General features: G+C 39.6%; 3 protein-coding genes across 3 annotated transcripts; all 3 read right to left on the bottom strand.

Moving 5' to 3' along the window:
- Window positions 1-215: 215 nt before the first annotated feature.
- LOC128127575 (uncharacterized) lies at window positions 216-704 on the bottom strand. The gene has a single exon (XM_052766172.1). The coding sequence runs from the start codon at window positions 702-704 to the stop codon at window positions 216-218; it is 489 nt and encodes a 162-aa protein (XP_052622132.1).
- Window positions 705-7,384: 6,680 nt separating this feature from the next.
- Window positions 7,385-7,873, bottom strand: LOC128127574 (uncharacterized). The gene has a single exon (XM_052766171.1). It carries the CDS (start codon window positions 7,871-7,873, stop codon window positions 7,385-7,387), a length of 489 nt encoding a protein of 162 aa, XP_052622131.1.
- Window positions 7,874-14,555: 6,682 nt separating this feature from the next.
- Window positions 14,556-15,044, bottom strand: LOC128127573 (uncharacterized). Its single transcript, XM_052766170.1, has one exon. It carries the CDS (start codon window positions 15,042-15,044, stop codon window positions 14,556-14,558), a length of 489 nt encoding a protein of 162 aa, XP_052622130.1.
- Window positions 15,045-27,730: the final 12,686 nt, after the last annotated feature.

The raw sequence follows: 27,730 nt of genomic DNA, 5'->3' as shown, positions 1-27,730 counted from the left end.
ATATATATATATATATATATATATATATATATATATATATATATATATATATATATATATATTTTGTAATAATGGATTTTTATATATTTATGTAATTAATAGATACCTAATTTATTACTTTTATATAAGATTTCCGCATCAAACGCATCAAGCCAATCCATGCCTACGATCACGCAGAGCTCTCGCATCGCAATAGGGATAAGATCAATGGGGAATTAAACTCCAGAAAACTCGAGAGTGTAACCCCGATAAACATCAGTGACATAAATAGTGCGGTTGTCGACAACATCGACAACCATTGGGTGAGCCAATTTTCCGATACTACGCCCCAAACGATTAATAAACGTGTGAGATACAAAAGAATGGGTAGCACCGCTATCAAACATAACAACATCGGGCTTGGAATCTAGCAAATAAGTGTCTGCCACTGTCGTTGTAATCACCGGCTCCTCCACAGTCATCTGGTGAGCACGACCTCGTGTCACCACGGTGGTTCCCTTAGAGGATGATGCAATTGCAGGATTTGTACCCCTGTCTCCTTTACCAGTCTTCAACTTCGGGCATTCAGGCTTCTTGTGTCCCGTCTCGTTGCAGTGATAGCAGACGGGAACTGCAGAAGTAATATGAGGTACTGCACTCGCAGGGGGATCCCTACAATTCTTCCAATGATGCCCTGGCTTTTTGCAGTTGTAGCATATCAACATATTTTTCTCGCCCTGAAGACGTCCTATACTCATACCTTGACTTACTACCCTGCTTTTGCGTTTTCTGGGCATCTCTGGAAGTCTTGGAAGAGGTGTCATTGGCCTTCCTCTTGGACTGGGTCTGCAACTCGATTTCCCTCCTGCTCGCTACATTCATGATCGCAGATAAAGTCGAGAACTCCTGCATGCTAATGAATTCCCGAATCTCGATACGTAGGATGGCCGTGTACCGGCTGACTAACCAGGCCGCGTTCCCAGCAAACGAGGGGCAAAAAGATAGCATCTCCAAGAACTTGGCCTTCAGGTCACTAACAGATTCGGTAGTCTGCTGTAAGGCCATGAACTCTTGCTGCATCCGCTGCTACTCCACCTTAGGCACATATTATGCCTCAAACCTCTCCACAAATTAGGCCCAAGACATGGCCCTCACTTCGTCTTCGTTCAATAGAGCAGTGATGGTGTTCCACTATGTCTTTCCCCTTTTTCACAGCTGATTCATGGCGATCATTGCTTTGTACTAGTCCGGACACCCAACACTTATGAAGGCGCCCTCAACATCTGACACCCAGGGCTTAGTAGCAACTGGGTCGGATTCACCATTCCAAAGACGAGAGCTACACTTGTTGAACTTCTCGAAGTAGTATGCCGAATCCTGAACAGGCAGAGACAGTAACGCTTCCCCGGGAATAGCCGCGAGGCGCTCATCCAGAAGAGCACCGAATTGGTTGATTATGTCGTTGGTCACACCCGGGATTAGTTCGTTGAAACCGTTATTTAATTCCTCAGCGACAATATCCCTAACTTGCTCCATTTGGAGCTGATTAAGTCGAGCAGGCGGAGCCATTGGTATCCACAGAAGAAGGAAAATCTTAGAAACAATTCAGCCTAGATATTTCTAGGAAGACAAAACACTCAGCTTGTCGAAAATTTTTCAACCTTGCCCCGACTCGAAACCGGCACCGATGTTTCAAATAGTAGGGGCCCTTCTACTACCTTCCACACAAGTTCCAATTTCTCATTCGCGTCTAGTTTCAAAATTTCCAGTTCGCTCTATCCGTTAATTTTACAACTCTCTCACATGTTAACACTAACTAAGTGTGTAATCTAATATTTTAAGGCTAGTAGAATCCAATTCATAGTCAACAATTTAACATAAGAAATAAGGCTTACTTGGCTGGCTGACTGGTACACCGCGACATCTTTCACTACTAGTCTTCAGAAAGTTTGAAAAATATTTTAAAAAGAAAATAAACTCTTATAGAGCCTCAAATTTGAGTCTAGAACATCCACAAGAATGCCTAGTTCCCTCAAACTGTGGCTCTGATACCAACTTGTGACACCCAATTTTTTTTGCAAAAATTTTAAACTTTTAAAACCCATCTTAAATTAAATTAAAACAACTGAAATAGTCATAACATAATCCATCAACTTAATAATCATATAAAATAAGTGCGGAAGTAATAATAATAATAAGGTCCCAACAAAATAACTAGTAGCGATGTCCCGATGCTCCATGTCAAGCCTTAGCCTCTTTAATCTTAACACCTGAAAAGTTATAAGGGAAAAACGTAAGCACGAAGCTTAGTGAATTCAAACACAAACATTGTACTATCATTCATATTTACTAGCCCTAATCCATTTTCCAATTATAATGATAAAGGCAAAGAACGAACCAATGTCTATATTACAAGAAGGACTTGTAGGTTTGAACCGCACCGGGAAGATCCCGTATCATTTGGCCCTAATCACCGCACCTCACGAAGAGTATTACGTTGGTGATCTTACCTACCCACCGCACCGGTAAATCCGTATCCTTTGGTGGTGTCCCCATATCCATAATTAGTTACATACAGTGCACATGTACGAATTAAAACAATACTTATATAGCATGCTTTTATAATAAATTCAAATAATCACACACGAGCTAACTAGCAAACACAATCATCAATACAACGGTGTGAGAGAACTCACCTTGAGTGAGTATTAAGGATGGCTAACAATCAAATAATGCTACCAAGCTTGAGCAAACTTCAAAACCTCACCTAAGAAGGACTAAAGGTTAGAAAGGAGAAGTAATGAAGCTATGAGTTGAGAAAAGAGTAATCACAGCAAGGTCTCTGAAACAGACCTTCTGTTCAAAACGGATTTACTCCAAAATCTAAAACAGAAACATAGCTTTAACTAAATTTTATAGGAAACTATGATTTCTCTGGATTCAACAACTATAAAGAACTCATTATAAATCCAAAAGATGAATTAAATATGAATTTTACAAAATGGTGTATCACTTCTGTCTCCAACAATACAGTCAAGTGATGTTGGCCAATTCTACCCAACTTGTGAGTAGAATTCGTCCAAAATAAAATTAAGAGAAGTAAAGGACATAAAAGTGAAAGTCTCAGAGTTGGAATTGAATGAAAAGAATCTCTCAAACTCCAGATATAAAATTCACATTGTGGACAATCACAGCACTAGCAAAAGCTGGTGACTGCCCACTGACCTGGAGTGTGGATCCATTCTAACCAATTTATAATTGGAAACAACACCCCATATTCTCCAGATCTTAAATTAATAATATAAGGAACATATAGAAACTTGGAATCACTCTAGAACCTTTTTCAACCCTTAGAAATGATGAAAACAAAATGACATATCAGAACAGACTCGGATCAGACCTAACAGCAAAGATGCCATTCTTTCACATAGATAAAGCCCTTATCAGTGAGGTTGGCATTCTTAAGAAAGTTAGCAAACTCAATTTGTGAACGTTTGGAACTGGTTTGGGGTCCGTTTGAGTTCTAGAGCTCCAGATATGATTTTTACAAAATGACTATAGATCTGATGGAAAACAGAATCGTAGCCACCCGTGATTCCTTTTTGGCTTATCCATCCTTCTCCTTTTGAAACACATTTTAAGATGTGTTCATCATCCCAATTCAGTCCCCATGATAATGGTGGTACTAAAAAGGGTTAGGGATCATTAGGATTTCATTTAGCCACAAGGATGTAATAATAATCAACATGAAAATAAACATAAGCACATAAAATCATCATTCTCCCTTTTAGGGTTTCCATGATCTTTTGCCACATGTAATCCCCTAGATCCATCATCCACCATATATGGGGTGAAGATAGGATCTTGAGATGATGTATAAAATACAATTACAATAAAATAAGAAGGAGAAGAGGTGAAGATGAAATCATAAAACTAGAACAAGGTTATGAATCAAGTCGTAAGAAAGGATAAGGAGGTTCATACCAATACGAATCAAGGCTGGAAATGAACAAGAATTAAGCTCCAAACAGCCCCTTGGCTGCTCTTGATCCCAAAGAGAGAGAGAGAGAGGGACGATTTTTGAGAGAAAGGGAGGGTTTAGAGTGTTTTCCTTGTGTGTGTTCCAAATGATTCAATTTACACATTAAGTACTATTAACTAGATGGACTTTGCAAATAGGCCCATAGCCCATGGACTTCAATAAAAGGAGTTTACAAGATGATCAAAAGAGTCCAATAACATAAGAAATCAGACATTGGTTAAATAAATTAACCCAAGGTTACAAGGATAATTAAATTAAAATAACCAAACGTACCGAGAAAACCCGGGGCGTTACAACTCTCCCCCACTAAGAACGGACTTCGTCCTCGAAGTCAACACCTAGAAACAAATCCGGATAATGAGCCCGCATCTCGCATTCCGGTTCCCAAGTCCATTCTGAACCCTTCCTATGTTGCCACTGCACCTTAACCAGGTTTATAGTCTTGTTGCGGAGGGCTTTCGTCTTTCGTTCTAAAATAGCGATTGGTTTCTCAACATAATTGAGACGCTCGTCAATTTGTATGTCCTCCAGTGGTATCACAGCGGTCTCATCAACAACGCATTTTCATAACTGAGACACGTGGAACGTATTATGAATTAGACTAAGCTCGTTAGGAAGCTCTAAACGGTAAGCCACCTTCCCCACACGAGCTATGACCTTGTAGGGTCCAATGAATCGGGGTCCGAGCTTTCCCCGCTTCCGAAATCGAATCACACCTTTCCAGGGGGAAACTTTAAGCAACACATAATCTCCCACCTGGAACTCAAGATTGGAGCGTCTTTTGTCGGCATAACTTTTCTGACGACTACTCGCTGTGACCAAATAATCCCGAATCACTTGGATTTTCTCCGTAGTCTGTAGCACGATATCGGTACTCCCAAGTACCCTCTGCCCAACCTCGCCCCAACAAACGGGCGTCCTGCACTTCCTCCCGTACAAGGCTTCATACGGAGGCATTTTAATGCTCGAGTTATAGCTGTTGTTATAAGAAAACTCAGCTAGATGTAGATGGTCATCCCAACTACCCCCAAAATCAATCGCACACGCCCTAAGCATGTCCTCCAAGGTCTGAATCGTCCGCTCACTCTGCCCGTCTGTCTACGGATGGAAGGCGGTACTAAAATGTAATCGTGTGCCCAATTCCTCTTGAAACTTCCTCTAGAACCGAGAGGTAAATCGGGTGTCTCGATCGGAGACGATAGAAACAGGCACCCCATGTAATGAGACAATCTCCCGAACAAAGATCTCGGCTAATTTCTCCGCCGATGAGCTCTCCTTTATAGCCAGAAAGTGAGCACTCTTAGTCAAACGATCAATAATCACCCATATCGTATCTGATCCTCGGGCAGTTCTAGGAAGTTTTGTAATGAAGTCCATGGTTAGATGCTCCCATTTCCATTTAGGAATCTCCAATGGTTGCAACTTCCCATGCAGTTTTTGGTGTTCCGCCTTGACCTTCCGATAGGTCATACATTCTTCCATAAATTGAGCCACATCATTCTTCATTCCATGCCACCAGTAAGCCTCATGAAGGTCCCGATACATTTTAGTAGCACCAGGATGGATAGAAAATTTTGACTTATGAGACTCATCCATTAGGGTTTTCCGATTTCCCCCGGTATATGGAACCCAAACCCTACCGTAGCGAGTCAGCAAACCCCACCCGTCTCGTTCCATCTTAGGCAACTCTTTCCCAATCTTCTCACGCCTGATGTTTTCCTCCAGTATTGCCGTCTTTTGGGCGTCCCGGATTAGATCTAACAAAGACGACACCATCGTGATCCGGAGACAGTTAGCTCGAATCGGTTCGGCAGATTGTTTACGACTGAGAGCATCAGCTACCACATTAGCTTTACCAGGATGGTAGTGAATTTCACAATCATAATCTTTTACCACATCCAACCATCGGATCTGCCACATATTCAAATCCCGCTGCTTGAACAAATATTTTAGACTCTTATGGTCAGTGTATATGATAAACTTCACTCCATAGAGATAGTGTCTCCAAATCTTAAGAGCGAAAACAACAGCCCCAAGCTCCAAATCATGAGTGGGGTAGTTTCGTTCGTGGGGTTTCAGCTGTCGGGAGGCATAGGCTATCACCCTATCTCGTTGCATTAACACGGCACCAAGACCTTGAAGCGATGCATCACAGTAAACCACCATGTCCTCAACCCCATCAGGTAAGGCCAAAATCGGAGCATCACACAATCGTTTCCTTAGCTCATCAAACGCCAGCTGCTGCTCCGGGCCCCAAACGAAATTCATTGATTTCTTGGTCAATCGGGTGAGTGGTAAGTCGATTTTAGAGAAATTTTCAATGAACCTCCGGTAATAACCGGCTAAACCCAAGAAACTGCGAATTTCAGAAGGTGTTTTCGGAATCTTCCATTGTTTAACCGCATCAACCTTGGCTTGATCGACCTTGATACCTTGTTTGTTTACCACATGCCCCAAGAACTGAACTTCTTCCAACCAAAATTCACATTTTGAAAATTTAGCATAAAGCCTTTCTCTTGCCAGAGTTTCCAGAATCTCCCGAAGGTGATGCTGATGCTCCTCTTTGCTCTTAGAATAGACTAAGATATCATCTATGAACACTATGACCGAACGGTCAAGCATCAGGCTACACACCCGGTTCATGAGATCCATGAACGCTGCGGGTGCATTGGTGAGCCCAAAAGGCATCACCACGAATTAAAAGTGCCCATATCGAGTACGGAATGCTGTTTTCTCAATGTCTTCTTCACGAACACGCATCTGATGGTAACCGGAACGTAAATCAATCTTGGAAAACCAAGATGCTCCCTGAAGCTGATCGAAAAGATCGTCAATACGTGGCAACGGGTACCTATTCTTTATCGTGCGCTTGTTTAGCTCCCTATAATCAATACACATTCGCTGGGATTCATCTTTCTTCTTCACAAAGAGAATAGGAGCACCCCAAGGCGAGCAGCTTAGCCGTATGAACCCTTTATCACTTAGTTCTTGAAGTTGATCTTGGAGCTCTTTCATTTTAGGTGGTGCCAAGCGGTAAGGAGATTTCGCTACCGGAGTCGCACCTGGCACCAAATCAATGCGAAACTCCACTTGCCGAATAGGTGGAAAGCCAGGGAGTTCCTCCGGAAAGACATCGTTGAAGTCGGAAACGATAGGAACGTCGTCCAGTGCTATAGCAGAAGAGCAAGAAGCCATAGCCAGGCGGGGAATGTCCCCCTGAATAATAAGTTCTCCACCTCTAGGGTTTCGAACACGAACTTGCTTCTTACGACAGTGGATTTCCGCATCAAACGCATCAAGCCAATCCATGCCTACGATCACGCAGAGCTCTCGCATCGCAATAGGGATAAGATCAATGGGGAATTAAACTCCAGAAAACTCGAGAGTGTAACCCCGATAAACATCAGTGACATAAATAGTGCGGTTGTCGACAACATCGACAACCATTGGGTGAGCCAATTTTCCGATACTACGCCCCAAACGATTAATAAACGTGTGAGATACAAAAGAATGGGTAGCACCGCTATCAAACATAACAACATCGGGCTTGGAATCTAGCAAATAAGTGTCTGCCACTGTCGTTGTAATCACCGGCTCCTCCACAGTCATCTGGTGAGCACGACCTCGTGTCACCACGGTGGTTCCCTTAGAGGATGATGCAATTGCAGGATTTGTACCCATGTCTCCTTTACCAGTCTTCAACTTCGGGCATTCAGGCTTCTTGTGTCCCGTCTCGTTGCAGTGATAGCAGACGGGAACTGCAGAAGTAATATGAGGTACTGCACTCGCAGGGGGATCCCTACAATTCTTCCAATGATGCCCTGGCTTTTTGCAGTTGTAGCATATCAACATATTTTTCTCGCCCTGAAGACGTCCTATACTCATACCTTGACTTACTACCCTGCTTTTGCGTTTTCTGGGCATCTCTGGAAGTCTTGGAAGAGGTGTCATTGGCCTTCCTCTTGGACTGGGTCTGCAACTCGATTTCCCTCCTGCTCGCTACATTCATGATCGCAGATAAAGTCGAGAACTCCTGCATGCTAATGAATTCCCGAATCTCGATACGTAGGATGGCCGTGTACCGGCTGACTAACCAGGCCGCGTTCCCAGCAAACGAGGGGCAAAAAGATAGCATCTCCAAGAACTTGGCCTTCAGGTCACTAACAGATTCGGTAGTCTGCTGTAAGGCCATGAACTCTTGCTGCATCCGCTGCTACTCCACCTTAGGCACATATTATGCCTCAAACCTCTCCACAAATTAGGCCCAAGACATGGCCCTCACTTCGTCTTCGTTCAATAGAGCAGTGATGGTGTTCCACTATGTCTTTCCCCTTTTTCACAGCTGATTCATGGCGATCATTGCTTTGTACTAGTCCGGACACCCAACACTTATGAAGGCGCCCTCAACATCTGACACCCAGGGCTTAGTAGCAACTGGGTCGGATTCACCATTCCAAAGACGAGAGCTACACTTGTTGAACTTCTCGAAGTAGTATGCCGAATCCTGAACAGGCAGAGACAGTAACGCTTCCCCGGGAATAGCCGCGAGGCGCTCATCCAGAAGAGCACCGAATTGGTTGATTATGTCGTTGGTCACACCCGGGATTAGTTCGTTGAAACCGTTATTTAATTCCTCAGCGACAATATCCCTAACTTGCTCCATTTGGAGCTGATTAAGTCGAGCAGGCGGAGCCATTGGTATCCACAGAAGAAGGAAAATCTTAGAAACAATTCAGCCTAGATATTTCTAGGAAGACAAAACACTCAGCTTGTCGAAAATTTTTCAACCTTGCCCCGACTCGAAACCGGCACCGATGTTTCAAATAGTAGGGGCCCTTCTACTACCTTCCACACAAGTTCCAATTTCTCATTCGCGTCTAGTTTCAAAATTTCCAGTTCGCTCTATCCGTTAATTTTACAACTCTCTCACATGTTAACACTAACTAAGTGTGTAATCTAATATTTTAAGGCTAGTAGAATCCAATTCATAGTCAACAATTTAACATAAGAAATAAGGCTTACTTGGCTGGCTGACTGGTACACCGCGACATCTTTCACTACTAGTCTTCAGAAAGTTTGAAAAATATTTTAAAAAGAAAATAAACTCTTATAGAGCCTCAAATTTGAGTCTAGAACATCCACAAGAATGCCTAGTTCCCTCAAACTGTGGCTCTGATACCAACTTGTGACACCCAATTTTTTTTGCAAAAATTTTAAACTTTTAAAACCCATCTTAAATTAAATTAAAACAACTGAAATAGTCATAACATAATCCATCAACTTAATAATCATATAAAATAAGTGCGGAAGTAATAATAATAATAAGGTCCCAACAAAATAACTAGTAGCGATGTCCCGATGCTCCATGTCAAGCCTTAGCCTCTTTAATCTTAACACCTGAAAAGTTATAAGGGAAAAACGTAAGCACGAAGCTTAGTGAATTCAAACACAAACATTGTACTATCATTCATATTTACTAGCCCTAATCCATTTTCCAATTATAATGATAAAGGCAAAGAACGAACCAATGTCTATATTACAAGAAGGACTTGTAGGTTTGAACCGCACCGGGAAGATCCCGTATCATTTGGCCCTAATCACCGCACCTCACGAAGAGTATTACGTTGGTGATCTTACCTACCCACCGCACCGGTAAATCCGTATCCTTTGGTGGTGTCCCCATATCCATAATTAGTTACATACAGTGCACATGTACGAATTAAAACAATACTTATATAGCATGCTTTTATAATAAATTCAAATAATCACACACGAGCTAACTAGCAAACACAATCATCAATACAACGGTGTGAGAGAACTCACCTTGAGTGAGTATTAAGGATGGCTAACAATCAAATAATGCTACCAAGCTTGAGCAAACTTCAAAACCTCACCTAAGAAGGACTAAAGGTTAGAAAGGAGAAGTAATGAAGCTATGAGTTGAGAAAAGAGTAATCACAACAAGGTCTCTGAAACAGACCTTCTGTTCAAAACGGATTTACTCCAAAATCTAAAACAGAAACATAGCTTTAACTAAATTTTATAGGAAACTATGATTTCTCTGGATTCAACAACTATAAAGAACTCATTATAAATCCAAAAGATGAATTAAATATGAATTTTACAAAATGGTGTATCACTTCTGTCTCCAACAATACAGTCAAGTGATGTTGGCCAATTCTACCCAACTTGTGAGTAGAATTCGTCCAAAATAAAATTAAGAGAAGTAAAGGACATAAAAGTGAAAGTCTCAGAGTTGGAATTGAATGAAAAGAATCTCTCAAACTCCAGATATAAAATTCACATTGTGGACAATCACAGCACTAGCAAAAGCTGGTGACTGCCCACTGACCTGGAGTGTGGATCCATTCTAACCAATTTATAATTGGAAACAACACCCCATATTCTCCAGATCTTAAATTAATAATATAAGGAACATATAGAAACTTGGAATCACTCTAGAACCTTTTTCAACCCTTAGAAATGATGAAAACAAAATGACATATCAGAACAGACTCGGATCAGACCTAACAGCAAAGATGCCATTCTTTCACATAGATAAAGCCCTTATCAGTGAGGTTGGCATTCTTAAGAAAGTTAGCAAACTCAATTTGTGAACGTTTGGAACTGGTTTGGGGTCCGTTTGAGTTCTAGAGCTCCAGATATAATTTTTACAAAATAACTACAGATCTGATGGAAAACAGAATCGTAGCCACCCGTGATTCCTTTTTGGCTTATCCATCCTTCTCCTTTTGAAACACATTTTAAGATGTGTTCATCATCCCAATTCAGTCCCCATGATAATGGTGGTACTAAAAAGGGTTAGGGATCATTAGGATTTCATTTAGCCACAAGGATGTAATAATAATCAACATGAAAATAAACATAAGCACATAAAATCATCATTCTCCCTTTTAGGGTTTCCATGATCTTTTGCCACATGTAATCCCCTAGATCCATCATCCACCATATATGGGGTGAAGATAGGATCTTGAGATGATGTATAAAATACAATTACAATAAAATAAGAAGGAGAAGAGGTGAAGATGAAATCATAAAACTAGAACAAGGTTATGAATCAAGTCGTAAGAAAGGATAAGGAGGTTCATACCAATACGAATCAAGGCTGGAAATGAACAAGAATTAAGCTCCAAACAGCCCCTTGGCTGCTCTTGATCCCAAAGAGAGAGAGAGAGAGAGGGACGATTTTTGAGAGAAAGGGAGGGTTTAGAGTGTTTTCCTTGTGTGTGTTCCAAATGATTCAATTTACACATTAAGTACTATTAACTAGATGGACTTTGCAAATAGGCCCATAGCCCATGGACTTCAATAAAAGGAGTTTACAAGATGATCAAAAGAGTCCAATAACATAAGAAATCAGACATTGGTTAAATAAATTAACCCAAGGTTACAAGGATAATTAAATTAAAATAACCAAACGTACCGAGAAAACCCGGGGCGTTACAACTCTCCCCCACTAAGAACGGACTTCGTCCTCGAAGTCAACACCTAGAAACAGATCCGGATAATGAGCCCGCATCTCGCATTCCGGTTCCCAAGTCCATTCTGAACCCTTCCTATGTTGCCACTGCACCTTAACCAGGTTTATAGTCTTGTTGCGGAGGGCTTTCGTCTTTCGTTCTAAAATAGCGATTGGTTTCTCAACAAAATTGAGACGCTCGTCAATTTGTATGTCCTCCAGTGGTATCACAGCGGTCTCATCAACAACGCATTTTCGTAACTGAGACACGTGGAACGTATTATGAATTAGACTAAGCTCGTTAGGAAGCTCTAAACGGTAAGCCACCTTCCCCACACGAGCTATGACCTTGTAGGGTCCAATGAATCGGGGTCCGAGCTTTCCCCGCTTCCGAAATCGAATCACACCTTTCCAGGGGGAAACTTTAAGCAACACATAATCTCCCACCTGGAACTCAAGATTGGAGCGTCTTTTGTCGGCATAACTTTTCTGACGACTACTCGCTGTGACCAAATAATCCCGAATCACTTGGATTTTCTCCGTAGTCTGTAGCACGATATCGGTACTCCCAAGTACCCTCTGCCCAACCTCGCCCCAACAAACGGGCGTCCTGCACTTCCTCCCGTACAACGCTTCATACGGAGGCATTTTAATGCTCGAGTTATAGCTGTTGTTATAAGAAAACTCAGCTAGATGTAGATGGTCATCCCAACTACCCCCAAAATCAATCGCACACGCCCTAAGCATGTCCTCCAAGGTCTGAATCGTCCGCTCACTCTGCCCGTCTGTCTACGGATGGAAGGCGGTACTAAAATGTAATCGTGTGCCCAATTCCTCTTGAAACTTCCTCTAGAACCGAGAGGTAAATCGGGTGTCTCGATCGGAGACGATAGAAACAGGCACCCCATGTAATGAGACAATCTCCCGAACAAAGATCTCGGCTAATTTCTCCGCCGATGAGCTCTCCTTTATAGCCAGAAAGTGAGCACTCTTAGTCAAACGATCAATAATCACCCATATCGTATCTGATCCTCGGGCAGTTCTAGGAAGTTTTGTAATGAAGTCCATGGTTAGATGCTCCCATTTCCATTTAGGAATCTCCAATGGTTGCAACTTCCCATGCAGTTTTTGGTGTTCCGCCTTGACCTTCCGATAGGTCATACATTCTTCCATAAATTGAGCCACATCATTCTTCATTCCATGCCACCAGTAAGCCTCATGAAGGTCCCGATACATTTTAGTAGCACCAGGATGGATAGAAAATTTTGACTTATGAGACTCATCCATTAGGGTTTTCCGATTTCCCCCGGTATATGGAACCCAAACCCTACCGTAGCGAGTCAGCAAACCCCACCCGTCTCGTTCCATCTTAGGCAACTCTTTCCCAATCTTCTCACGCCTGATGTTTTCCTCCAGTATTGCCGTCTTTTGGGCGTCCCGGATTAGATCTAACAAAGACGACACCATCGTGATCCGGAGACAGTTAGCTCGAATCGGTTCGGCAGATTGTTTACGACTGAGAGCATCAGCTACCACATTAGCTTTACCAGGATGGTAGTGAATTTCACAATCATAATCTTTTACCACATCCAACCATCGGATCTGCCACATATTCAAATCCCGCTGCTTGAACAAATATTTTAGACTCTTATGGTCAGTGTATATGATAAACTTCACTCCATAGAGATAGTGTCTCCAAATCTTAAGAGCGAAAACAACAGCCCCAAGCTCCAAATCATGAGTGGGGTAGTTTCGTTCGTGGGGTTTCAGCTGTCGGGAGGCATAGGCTATCACCCTATCTCGTTGCATTAACACGGCACCAAGACCTTGAAGCGATGCATCACAGTAAACCACCATGTCCTCAACCCCATCAGGTAAGGCCAAAATCGGAGCATCACACAATCGTTTCCTTAGCTCATCAAACGCCAGCTGCTGCTCCGGGCCCCAAACGAAATTCATTGATTTCTTGGTCAATCGGGTGAGTGGTAAGTCGATTTTAGAGAAATTTTCAATGAACCTCCGGTAATAACCGGCTAAACCCAAGAAACTGCGAATTTCAGAAGGTGTTTTCGGAATCTTCCATTGTTTAACCGCATCAACCTTGGCTTGATCGACCTTGATACCTTGTTTGTTTACCACATGCCCCAAGAACTGAACTTCTTCCAACCAAAATTCACATTTTGAAAATTTAGCATAAAGCCTTTCTCTTGCCAGAGTTTCCAGAATCTCCCGAAGGTGATGCTGATGCTCCTCTTTGCTCTTAGAATAGACTAAGATATCATCTATGAACACTATGACCGAACGGTCAAGCATCAGGCTACACACCCGGTTCATGAGATCCATGAACGCTGCGGGTGCATTGGTGAGCCCAAAAGGCATCACCACGAATTAAAAGTGCCCATATCGAGTACGGAATGCTGTTTTCTCAATGTCTTCTTCACGAACACGCATCTGATGGTAACCGGAACGTAAATCAATCTTGGAAAACCAAGATGCTCCCTGAAGCTGATCGAAAAGATCGTCAATACGTGGCAACGGGTACCTATTCTTTATCGTGCGCTTGTTTAGCTCCCTATAATCAATACACATTCGCTGGGATTCATCTTTCTTCTTCACAAAGAGAATAGGAGCACCCCAAGGCGAGCAGCTTAGCCGTATGAACCCTTTATCACTTAGTTCTTGAAGTTGATCTTGGAGCTCTTTCATTTTAGGTGGTGCCAAGCGGTAAGGAGATTTCGCTACCGGAGTCGCACCTGGCACCAAATCAATGCGAAACTCCACTTGCCGAATAGGTGGAAAGCCAGGGAGTTCCTCCGGAAAGACATCGTTGAAGTCGGAAACGATAGGAACGTCGTCCAGTGCTATAGCAGAAGAGCAAGAAGCCATAGCCAGGCGGGGAATGTCCCCCTGAATAATAAGTTCTCCACCTCTAGGGTTTCGAACACGAACTTGCTTCTTATGACAGTGGATTTCCGCATCAAACGCATCAAGCCAATCCATGCCTACGATCACGCAGAGCTCTCGCATCGCAATAGGGATAAGATCAATGGGGAATTAAACTCCAGAAAACTCGAGAGTGTAACCCCGATAAACATCAGTGACATAAATAGTGCGGTTGTCGACAACATCGACAACCATTGGGTGAGCCAATTTTCCGATACTACGCCCCAAACGATTAATAAACGTGTGAGATACAAAAGAATGGGTAGCACCGCTATCAAACATAACAACATCGGGCTTGGAATCTAGCAAATAAGTGTCTGCCACTGTCGTTGTAATCACCGGCTCCTCCACAGTCATCTGGTGAGCACGACCTCGTGTCACCACGGTGGTTCCCTTAGAGGATGATGCAATTGCAGGATTTGTACCCATGTCTCCTTTACCAGTCTTCAACTTCGGGCATTCAGGCTTCTTGTGTCCTGTCTCGTTGCAGTGATAGCAGACGGGAACTGCAGAAGTAATATGAGGTACTGCACTCGCAGGGGGATCCCTACAATTCTTCCAATGATGCCCTGGCTTTTTGCAGTTGTAGCATATCAACATATTTTTCTCGCCCTGAAGACGTCCTATACTCATACCTTGACTTACTACCCTGCTTTTGCGTTTTCTGGGCATCTCTGGAAGTCTTGGAAGAGGTGTCATTGGCCTTCCTCTTGGACTGGGTCTGCAACTCGATTTCCCTCCTGCTCGCTACATTCATGATCGCAGATAAAGTCGAGAACTCCTGCATGCTAATGAATTCCCGAATCTCGATACGTAGGATGGCCGTGTACCGGCTGACTAACCAGGCCGCGTTCCCAGCAAACGAGGGCCAAAAAGATAGCATCTCCAAGAACTTGGCCTTCAGGTCACTAACAGATTCGGTAGTCTGCTGTAAGGCCATGAACTCTTGCTGCATCCGCTGCTACTCCACCTTAGGCACATATTATGCCTCAAACCTCTCCACAAATTAGGCCCAAGACATGGCCCTCACTTCGTCTTCGTTCAATAGAGCAGTGATGGTGTTCCACTATGTCTTTCCCCTTTTTCACAGCTGATTCATGGCGATCATTGCTTTGTACTAGTCCGGACACCCAACACTTATGAAGGCGCCCTCAACATCTGACACCCAGGGCTTAGTAGCAACTGGGTCGGATTCACCATTCCAAAGACGAGAGCTACACTTGTTGAACTTCTCGAAGTAGTATGCCGAATCCTGAACAGGCAGAGACAGTAACGCTTCCCCGGGAATAGCCGCGAGGCGCTCATCCAGAAGAGCACCGAATTGGTTGATTATGTCGTTGGTCACACCCGGGATTAGTTCGTTGAAACCGTTATTTAATTCCTCAGCGACAATATCCCTAACTTGCTCCATTTGGAGCTGATTAAGTCGAGCAGGCGGAGCCATTGGTATCCACAGAAGAAGGAAAATCTTAGAAACAATTCAGCCTAGATATTTCTAGGAAGACAAAACACTCAGCTTGTCGAAAATTTTTCAACCTTGCCCCGACTCGAAACCGGCACCGATGTTTCAAATAGTAGGGGCCCTTCTACTACCTTCCACACAAGTTCCAATTTCTCATTCGCGTCTAGTTTCAAAATTTCCAGTTCGCTCTATCCGTTAATTTTACAACTCTCTCACATGTTAACACTAACTAAGTGTGTAATCTAATATTTTAAGGCTAGTAGAATCCAATTCATAGTCAACAATTTAACATAAGAAATAAGGCTTACTTGGCTGGCTGACTGGTACACCGCGACATCTTTCACTACTAGTCTTCAGAAAGTTTGAAAAATATTTTAAAAAGAAAATAAACTCTTATAGAGCCTCAAATTTGAGTCTAGAACATCCACAAGAATGCCTAGTTCCCTCAAACTGTGGCTCTGATACCAACTTGTGACACCCAATTTTTTTTGCAAAAATTTTAAACTTTTAAAACCCATCTTAAATTAAATTAAAACAACTGAAATAGTCATAACATAATCCATCAACTTAATAATCATATAAAATAAGTGCGGAAGTAATAATAATAATAAGGTCCCAACAAAATAACTAGTAGCGATGTCCCGATGCTCCATGTCAAGCCTTAGCCTCTTTAATCTTAACACCTGAAAAGTTATAAGGGAAAAACGTAAGCACGAAGCTTAGTGAATTCAAACACAAACATTGTACTATCATTCATATTTACTAGCCCTAATCCATTTTCCAATTATAATGATAAAGGCAAAGAACGAACCAATGTCTATATTACAAGAAGGACTTGTAGGTTTGAACCGCACCGGGAAGATCCCGTATCATTTGGCCCTAATCACCGCACCTCACGAAGAGTATTACGTTGGTGATCTTACCTACCCACCGCACCGGTAAATCCGTATCCTTTGGTGGTGTCCCCATATCCATAATTAGTTACATACAGTGCACATGTACGAATTAAAACAATACTTATATAGCATGCTTTTATAATAAATTCAAATAATCACACACGAGCTAACTAGCAAACACAATCATCAATACAACGGTGTGAGAGAACTCACCTTGAGTGAGTATTAAGGATGGCTAACAATCAAATAATGCTACCAAGCTTGAGCAAACTTCAAAACCTCACCTAAGAAGGACTAAAGGTTAGAAAGGAGAAGTAATGAAGCTATGAGTTGAGAAAAGAGTAATCACAGCAAGGTCTCTGAAACAGACCTTCTGTTCAAAACGGATTTACTCCAAAATCTAAAACAGAAACATAGCTTTAACTAAATTTTATAGGAAACTATGATTTCTCTGGATTCAACAACTATAAAGAACTCATTATAAATCCAAAAGATGAATTAAATATGAATTTTACAAAATGGTGTATCACTTCTGTCTCCAACAATACAGTCAAGTGATGTTGGCCAATTCTACCCAACTTGTGAGTAGAATTCGTCCAAAATAAAATTAAGAGAAGTAAAGGACATAAAAGTGAAAGTCTCAGAGTTGGAATTGAATGAAAAGAATCTCTCAAACTCCAGATATAAAATTCACATTGTGGACAATCACAGCACTAGCAAAAGCTGGTGACTGCCCACTGACCTGGAGTGTGGATCCATTCTAACCAATTTATAATTGGAAACAACACCCCATATTCTCCAGATCTTAAATTAATAATATAAGGAACATATAGAAACTTGGAATCACTCTAGAACCTTTTTCAACCCTTAGAAATGATGAAAACAAAATGACATATCAGAACAGACTCGGATCAGACCTAACAGCAAAGATTCCATTCTTTCACATAGATAAAGCCCTTATCAGTGAGGTTGGCATTCTTAAGAAAGTTAGCAAACTCAATTTGTGAACGTTTGGAACTGGTTTGGGGTCCGTTTGAGTTCTAGAGCTCCAGATATGATTTTTACAAAATGACTACAGATCTGATGGAAAACAGAATCGTAGCCACCCGTGATTCCTTTTTGGCTTATCCATCCTTCTCCTTTTGAAACACATTTTAAGATGTGTTCATCATCCCAATTCAGTCCCCATGATAATGGTGGTACTAAAAAGGGTTAGGGATCATTAGGATTTCATTTAGCCACAAGGATGTAATAATAATCAACATGAAAATAAACATAAGCACATAAAATCATCATTCTCCCTTTTAGGGTTTCCATGATCTTTTGCCACATGTAATCCCCTAGATCCATCATCCACCATATATGGGGTGAAGATAGGATCTTGAGATGATGTATAACATACAATTACAATAAAATAAGAAGGAGAAGAGGTGAAGATGAAATCATAAAACTAGAACAAGGTTATGAATCAAGTCGTAAGAAAGGATAAGGAGGTTCATACCAATACGAATCAAGGATGGAAATGAACAAGAATTAAGCTCCAAACAGCCCCTTGGCTGCTCTTGATCCCAAAGAGAGAGAGAGGGACGATTTTTGAGAGAAAGGGAGGGTTTAGAGTGTTTTCCTTGTGTGTGTTCCAAATGATTCAATTTACACATTAAGTACTATTAACTAGATGGACTTTGCAAATAGGCCCATAGCCCATGGACTTCAATAAAAGGAGTTTACAAGATGATCAAAAGAGTCCAATAACATAAGAAATCAAACATTGGTTAAATAAATTAACCCACGGTTACAAGGATAATTAAATTAAAATAACCAAACGTACCGAGAAAACCCGGGGCGTTACAGTTATCAATATATGTCCAGCCTCTAACATCATTTTATTGATTGTGAAATCTTCTTTTCACAACAAGTTTATATTTGGAAAATTTAATAAAAATTATATATTTTTATTTAACTTTGGAGATATATATATATATATATATATATATATATATAGTATTAATTCTTGGTGAGTTATGTTCTCCTTTGTGAGAGCTTCAAAACGATATATATATATATATATATATATATATATATATATATATATATATATATATATATATATATATATATATATATATATATATTGTGTCCAAAACAGAGTATAAGTGAAGAAGACACTACAAGAAAAAGACTCTTTTACGACGCGCAAACCACGACACTCCTTGATTTATGTTATGCAAAATCGTGTGACATTAAAATAGTGTTATCTCTTAAAAAAATTTAAGGATTTAGGTCGCGCATTATTGCGTGCCCTTAAATTAATGTCTAACTAAAAAACACGGAGGGCACCTATACTAAAATGTGTGTCGTCTAAGGATGTCGCTTTATAAATTTTAATGGAACGCGCGTTTTCCAACCTTTGATAGCTAAGCGGGAACGAAATCCTCAAAAATTAGAAAACTCCGCCTTTTTCTCATCTTCCTTCGTTTTGCAACCTTTGGACGAAGAACCCTAACGTGCGTCTTCCTTCTTTGTAGTTAGCGGGAGGTCTTTTATTTTCTTCTAAAATCCCGATTCTCTCATTTTTTTCTATTGAGATTGAGGTTTTTTTGCTCCCGAAAATAGACCTTACAAAATCATTACGATTGAGGGCTCTATGATGAAGAACTAGGGATTCTAAGCCCAACAAGGTTTCCTCCTCTCCTTGAATTCATGTTTTCAAAACCTAAAAGGAAATTTAGGTTTCTATCTCCTATTTTAGAGTTATCTTTTTAAATCGTCTTGTTCCTTCACCCAGCTTGGCTATGGATTCCCGGTATGGCATCACAACCCTGCGACTTGGTTACTCTCGAGCCTACAAGGGTCGTTGAAACCCTCAAGAATCTTACCACAAGGTTTCGTGACTACAGAGTGGTTGAGGTCGTGAACTTGTTATCCACTGCCAATGATGGAACCATGATGCATTTATATACGCAGGTGAGTAATCAAATCTTAGTATAGTCATCAGTAAATCTTTTACGCTGTTTGTAAATCTTTTAAATCTTCTAAACACAATTGATGTTTTATTTCTCTACGCTCCTACAACCCAGCCTACCGCTTGTTATTTTTGGTTGCTTTGTTACTACATAAGACAACAACCTGGTAATATTTGAATAATTAATCACTGCTTGTTTAGGGATACTTTTTGGTGAACACCAAGTGTTTGATAAAATGCCCCAATGAGCGACTCTTGTGTTTTCTTGGACATAACAATGTTGTTGAGCCTCTTGAATCAACCCCTTTATTTGAGAAGTATTTCACATCTTGAGCAGGTAGAATTTGCACATTCGTTTCTTTTGGTAAAATCTTAAATGTATTTTTTTCTTCTTCCCTAATTGTTGCTTGATTTGCTGTGTTTCAGTTGTTGAACTTGTTAGATGTGATCATTGACTATGCAGAAAGCAAGCAAGTTCCTGCTCCTGAAGAATCACATGTTCAGATATCCACTATAGAGAAAAAGGAGAGACTATTTTTGTCTGGATAAGCAAACAAGCTCCTGCTCCTGAAGAACCACATATGAGACATAAGTTAGCCTCTGAAGAATCACCTGTTTAGATGTGATCATTGACAATGCGGAAAGCAAGCAACCAAATAAAAGGAGTTATAACCTCGAAAATGAGTTATAACCTTGCAGTGGATGCTTGAAAAAGACAAGGTCAAAACTAATATGATACACAAATTACGTGTTGCATCAACAAGTCCTTTAACTTCACCTTTTGCTTTGGAGTTCTATCACCACTACAAACAAGTGAAGTATATTTCTATCTCTTGAAATTTTCCCTAATTTATAAAACAAAAATAAGGTTGTAAATCTTATCGACGAACTATAGCAATTACATAACGAAGCTCTTCAGCTTGGCCAAATGAGCCAATGATTCCACTCCCTTGACGTGTTAGTCCTTCAGAAAGGCTGAGCTGGCTCGTCATTTTTCTTATGGTCATATGTTGATCTTTTTTCTTTACCAGATAGAATACTGAAGGCTTCATAAATATATTTAAGCATGCCATTATATCTCTTTTAGTCAAGTTGACCAGGATGACCAGTATCTTATAATTTACTTCATTCTTCAAGTGAATATTATTTGTTTGGCTTACAATCCATGAGGTTAAGCACTATGCACAACAGCAAGTAAACTAGGACTTGATTCTAGTTGTTCTCTAGATGTGAATTTTGTCTCCTATCTTTTAAGTGAAATATTTCTCTAAACAATTTTCATATTTCTTTTGCCTCCCTTGACCCTTTCCTATTTCATTAGTCTAAGTTTATGGTGACATTTCTCTTTCTAATTAGCTACTTTTTATAATGGTTATGTGTTGACGATTGATATGTAGATGTATTCATGGTTTTTGAAATGTAATCTGCTTACTCCCTCTTCTTGGAGTCAGGGAGTTTTTTTGCTACAGTTAAATATTTCTTTATTCCCATTTGGCAATTGGCAAAATGGTCATTTTCACAAGTTTAACATATGGGCTTTGCGACCCATATACCAAACCCATTATATTTATGACACCATATGTATGTATATATTTTGGTACTCATTTAATGGTTTCATAACGTTTTTAGTCCATAAATTGTCAACTTTAGCAACAAATTCTCTTTCAAAAAAAAAATAGCAACAAATATGTTAAATTTCTGAACATGACCATTTTACCCCCGTATTCTTCATCTCTTTCATTTCCATGTTCAACAAGTAAGCATAACGAAATTAAGATCTCTCCTTAAAAAAATTGCATCTGATATCTGATATGTATAAAAGATATAGTTGTTCACAATAAGTAATTTTTTTACTTCAGATCATTAGAAAGACGCTGATGTATTTCATGTGAATAGCTTTCAAAGTAATTTGTCTACACTGTTAAAAGCAACTCAATTATACTTTTCTTTCTGATTGCTTACCTCTACATATGTCTAATGCAATTTCTTTCTGATTACTTTTCTTTTGGATGCAATGACAAAAAAAAATCTGAAATTACAATCCATTATCGCATCAACAATTAACGGCTTAAAAATCTATGTAGCATCATCAATCCTTGATCTGTTTTTTCTTAATATTTTGCTTTAAAAAAATGATAGGTATATAAAGCCTTTGCCAGCTGAATCAGAGACGAAATTTGAATTTGAGAACATGATAATAGGATAGGCTATACCTTCCAATTTTATCCCTCACATTGAGAAATGTTTCATGGAAGCTGCCAATTCGTAAGTGTTATTATTATTATTAATCATACTTCTGTTTGTTTTATTACCTTTATATCTTTTTATAAAAAAAAAACTCAATTTCTTTTAATTGTATATGTGCAGGGGTTTTTTGATTGGATTCCCAGTTGAAAATATTTGTGTGGTTATGACAGATGGTGCTTCTCATGCTGTGGTTATGACATAGCAAAGTTCAGTGAAGGGGGGTATTTTGGAGAATGGACACTTCTTGGTGAATACGTTGATTCTTTACATATTGTTGCTTTAGGTGATGTAGTTTGTGTAGTTTTAACAAAGGAAAAGTTTGAATTGGTTATTGGCCCTGTGTCATAGACCTTACAAGATGGGTACAGGTAAGAAATCCCATAATAACCACAAAAAGGTACTGCCAAGTTTCTAATTCTTTATTAACGGGAAATGCTATAAATAGAATTTGAGTATTAAGCTCAAAAGATGGCTGAATGTTTCAATAATATGTCTTGAAGCATTAAGTTCAAAATATGGCTGAATATTTCTGTAATGCTATGATAGGCTCAAGTATTTGTGTTGCCTTTTAACATTTGTAGAGCCCTTTTCTCTATTTTCTACTTACTCTCTTTCGAATTTTCATTCGATTTTGAACAGGTGAATGCACATAATCTTGTACAGGAGAATGGTGTAAATGATTTCCTTCCTCTTGGAAACTTAGAGAAAGTTGTAAAAGAAATTAATGATCAGCCACTTCCACTTGTTGATGGGATTGAAGATCAACTTGTGGAGTTTTCGATAGCCATGAGAAGTATGATTGCTTTCATTCGGGTGAAATAAAAGTAGGATGCTTTTGTTAATAATAAGGTTCGTGTCTGATCCTTGTGGTTTATGTCACTCATAAGCAGTTGGCAAGGTTTTAAGAGAAGCAGCAGAAGCTAAAGCTGCTGCTCAACTTGAGGCTATAGAATGGAAACACAAATATGAATTGGAAAGAGAAAAGAATCTGCAATTGGAACAAAAATAAGAACAAAAGCTGACAAATGTTTCAATTTTGATCTAAAAATGGGAAAATCAGAAAGCTCAGGGACCATTTTTTTATAATTTACCCTAAAACATATTATTATCTGCATTTTATTGTATCTTGAAATTTGATCTGTATGTCATGACATCTTATATCATTGTGCATAAGCTTTACTAGTATCTTATTTGGAAATCTTATAAGATCATAAGAATATTATTATGTGCATCTTATTGAATTTTACATTTGCTTTGTATATCATAACATCTTACCATTATGGCAAAGCTTTACTAGCATCTTATTTTGAACATCTGTAGTTTTTTGACTTACTATTTTCTTAGTAATTGAAGTATATATTCAGAAAACCATTTTTTTCTTTCATTTTAGGTCCAACATTTGCTAAGAATCTTGGAAACTTTGAGCAAAAAGTAGGAGGCTCGGGATCCTTGAAACACTATCCAATTGAGCTTGAAAATGGTGAAAAATCTCAGAGGTGTTGTGGAGAAAATGGGATTTGCTCTCATGTAAGTTTTCGATCAATGTTCAAGTATTGATATTGGTCCAATTTATAAAGTCATACTTAATCTTCTTCTGATGCTTACTATAAGGGCATTTTAGTCATTTCATCAGTTTTATGTCTCATTAGTTACCTACCTAACTTAGTCACTTAACTTATCTAACGATGCCATAATCAGTATGATGCATTTGTTGAGATAAATAAGGTCTGTATGGTGAAGTAAGTAGTAAATGAAAAAAGTTGTTCCTTTTATGCTCTGAATGAACTGTAAATGACCATTTTTCCCCTTTAACATAGATGCATAAATTTCATGCTTACATATTGGGATTTGTTGGTTTATGTGAATCTAATGGTTGCATTATTCAAATTTGTAGGTCTTGTTGATGTGCATAGTGACAAGCGACGTAGCACGAGATGTTGTGAAGGTGGGCAACAAGTTTTTTTTAGCTCAATTGTTATTTGTTGAAGAATTTCATCTCTTTCACATTTGATGTATTACATTTGTCTAATATTAGAATGAGTATTTGTATGACATTAACTTTTGTGCAATGGATTGTATTTTTTGTATATGATATTTTATTTTCTATTATGAGGCATGAAATGCAAATTTAATTTAAAAATTAATAAATCTATATATATATATATATATATATATATATATATATATATATATATATATATATATATATATTGAAATTTACAATTACGATACGCAAAAATGTGTGTCATCTTCATTTATGACATGGCCTTTCTTGACAGCGGGTTTAATGATACGCATTGCGTGTCATTAACACGCGCGTCGTAAGGTTACGACACGCGAATGCGTGTCGTCTCCCTTTATGATGGGGCCTTCCTTGATACGCATTGCGTGTCGTAAATGAGCGTCGTAATTGTGTGTCATAAATGCGCGTCGTCTCTCATTATGACAGGGCCTTCCTTGACGCGCATTTGCGCGTCATCTGAGCGTTTTACGACGCGCAATGAGCGTTGTAAAAGGCCTTTTTTCTAGTAGTGAGATATCGGTACTTAAAGTTGAGTATTTGAAATAAATTATGGCAAAACAAATGGGTCTTGGAATGTGTCCTACATGGGAATAAGAAGTAAAGTCTCAATGTGTTTATAATCATGGTAGTGTAAAGGCTTACAAGCTTATTTGTATGGTTTTACTCTAACGACAATGCGCACAGGGGGTGCAAATTATAGACTTTATAGATAAAAATCATTGAACTCGTGTGTGAGTGCAATCTTCAGACACAAATGCAACTCAAAGATTAGAGGGGTTGGAAGAGAACCTCAAGAGGGAGGAATTGCTAGAATTGAACAATTGCTCTTAAGAAATTAATAGAATCAACATCAATACATGTGAGGATGATTGGTGATGGTTGGGTGATCCATCTAGGAATTTTCTTTGGTTCTCAACTTATGATATACCAATAATTTAAATTTAAAATTATGAAATATGAAAGATAATGTGGGTATGGGCTAGACTCATACGTAAAGCAAGCCAACAAAGAATGAAAGGCACGAAGAAAGCTCAAACAAGCAATACAATCCGGTCATTGTTTTACCGAGCCGACCACCAATATAATAATTATATATGTTCCATATGAGATTATCCCAAACAACATCTCAGGGAATTTTCTTTGGTTCGCAACTTATGATATACCAATAATTTAAATTTAAAATTATGAAAGATGAAAGATAATGGGAGTCTAGTCTAGAATCATACGTAAAGCAGGCCAACAAATAATGAATGCCACGAAGAAAGCTCAAATGAGCAATACAATTCAGTCATTGTTTTACCGAGCCGACCACCAATATAATAATCATATCTCTTCCATATGAGATTATTCCAAACAACATCTCAGGAAATGCGGAAAAGTGTATTGATTTTATTGAAGGGTTCTACCCTTGCGACTTCTAGGCTAATGCCAGACACAAATGAGAAAGCCATGAACCGGACCAAGCTTCATCTATATAAAGGTAAGTTCATTCTCGGAGAGCAATACCAAGGTCCATCCCTCAGTATCGCTTTCTAACCTAGTATTTGCTAATCTTATACAGTGTGACTTCCGTAGTGTTCATTAGATAGAATCCCCCGAGGATAGCTACCCGTACACCCGGAAGCCTACGTATCCACATTGGCATCATCTGTATTGAGACATGCAAAGAAAGCAACCAACTTCACACCCCCGTTCTGACTCACCTTTCAACCCAATCAACTTGATCCCAACGTTTATGTCAATTTCTATAACAACACCGATAACAAAGCCAGGGGTAGCCTCGTCATCCCAACCACCTGCTTTGACATCAACTCAACCAAGTGGCCAGCAAGAACACGGACCAAAGGACTATACACCAGAAAACGAGAGAAAAGTCAGATAGTAGATATCAGTCACGGTTGAAATGGCTACTAGCTCAAGTACTGTAGGGAGAAACATGATTTGTAAAGCAAAAAGACCGGCAACTAGAAATAACGAGCTTGAAGTATAAACCTTTCCACCCTTGTTCCAACAACATTTTGCAACAACAACATTAACACAACAAAACGTGCCACCATATATACCATTACCACCGGCATTTCCATATACACAATATTAAGCATATTGGCCTCCTCAACAACAGCAAACTTACACTTTGTAGCCTATACCTGGGGACCAAGTGGTGACACACGCTAGACTACCAACTCTGTTGGTAAATGAAAACAACCCACAAACCCCGACCGGTAATGTAAGAGGTAGATGGGTGTTAAGGTCAGATAACTCGTCGTTGGTACAAAGCACACATGAATACTAGTTACCCGTAGGAGCATATATACCTGAAATTTCAAAATACGATGGATGGGAGATCCTGATGACTACATTGAAAATTATCGATGGAAAATGGGTGCATACTATCTGAATGAGAAGTATTGGTGCATTTTCTTCCCAATAACCTTGTCTGGACCGGCACAGTTGTGTTATAAAATTCTACCAGCAAAAAGTATACACGATTTTAGCCAGTTAATTTAGGAGTTTGTTGGACATTTTTTCCAACAGAGAAGGTACACAATGGACACTCAAACCATATTCGGATGACGACAACGAGAGCATGAAACTCTAAGTGCTTTTGTTTATCGCTTCAAAAAGGCTACTCACAACACCCCAGAGAAGGCGGACAATATGGTAATCAATGTATTCACATACGGGCTACGACCAAGAGCACTATTCAAAAAATTGGTAGGCAAACAACCTACGTCCAGAAAGGAAATGATGAAAAGGGTTCATCGCTACATGAAACAAGAAGAAGTGGCATCCAAGACATTAAAAACTTACCAAGGCGGAGGAACTACCATACAAAAGGATAGCCGAGCACTGTATGTGAGAAACCATGCAACATAAATTCCAAAATATCAAAATATGAGGTAGTTTTGACAAAACTATTTTCCCAACTCGACTCAAGGCACCATAGTAACAAAAGGTGGTAACTAAAACAAAGTGGAAGCCGAAGGGGAAAAAATAATGGAGGAAGGATAGAAGAAAAGATGGGAACTAAGGATCATGGAAAATACTGCGGGTTCCACGAGACTACTAGACACGATACCATTGAGTGCACCATGTTGCGTCATGAGTTGGAAAATAGGATACAATCGAGGCAGTTAACCGACCTTATAAAAGGACGTAGGTCTAAGAATTTGGAAAGCATAGATCCCGCTGAACCAAAGACAAAAGGACCGAGGAAAATGAGATTACAGCAACAACAATCAAAGAAGCGAATCAACAAGAGCAATAGGCAGAATGGGAAGATTGCACGTTCATGTTCGATGAACGGGATTACAGCAACCACAGTCACATAGGAGATGAACCAATCACAATAGGAGATTTTGTGGGTAAAAACTATGTGAATGATATTTACGTGGATAGTGGAAGCTGTACAAACATCATGCACAAACATTTGTACAAGCAGTTACCAGGATATGTGCAAAAGAAAGATTGAGCCACCCAAGAATCATCTGACCAAGTTTGTAGGCCATAACGTATGGTCAGAAGGTACAATCACATTACCACTCATTTTAATTGATCACCATAATGATAGGAATTGTACCAAACCAATACGTTTCGTCATCATAAACGCGTCATCACAATACAATGTAATTTTCGGAAGGAAGACGATGCAGAAGTTCAAAGCAATAGTATCTACAATTCATGGTGTATACAAAT

Source organism: Lactuca sativa, chromosome 1, assembly GCF_002870075.4.
Source record: "Lactuca sativa cultivar Salinas chromosome 1, Lsat_Salinas_v11, whole genome shotgun sequence".
NCBI lineage: Eukaryota > Viridiplantae > Streptophyta > Magnoliopsida > Asterales > Asteraceae > Lactuca > Lactuca sativa.
This window is presented reverse-complemented; position numbering and strand designations above follow the sequence as displayed.

Excerpts from the sequence above, each read along its gene's own strand:
- LOC128127575 (XM_052766172.1), bottom strand. The coding sequence starts at position 704 with ATGTTGATATGCTACAACTGCAAAAAGCCAGGGCATCATTGGAAGAAT.
- LOC128127574 (XM_052766171.1), bottom strand. The coding sequence starts at position 7,873 with ATGTTGATATGCTACAACTGCAAAAAGCCAGGGCATCATTGGAAGAAT.
- LOC128127573 (XM_052766170.1), bottom strand. The coding sequence starts at position 15,044 with ATGTTGATATGCTACAACTGCAAAAAGCCAGGGCATCATTGGAAGAAT.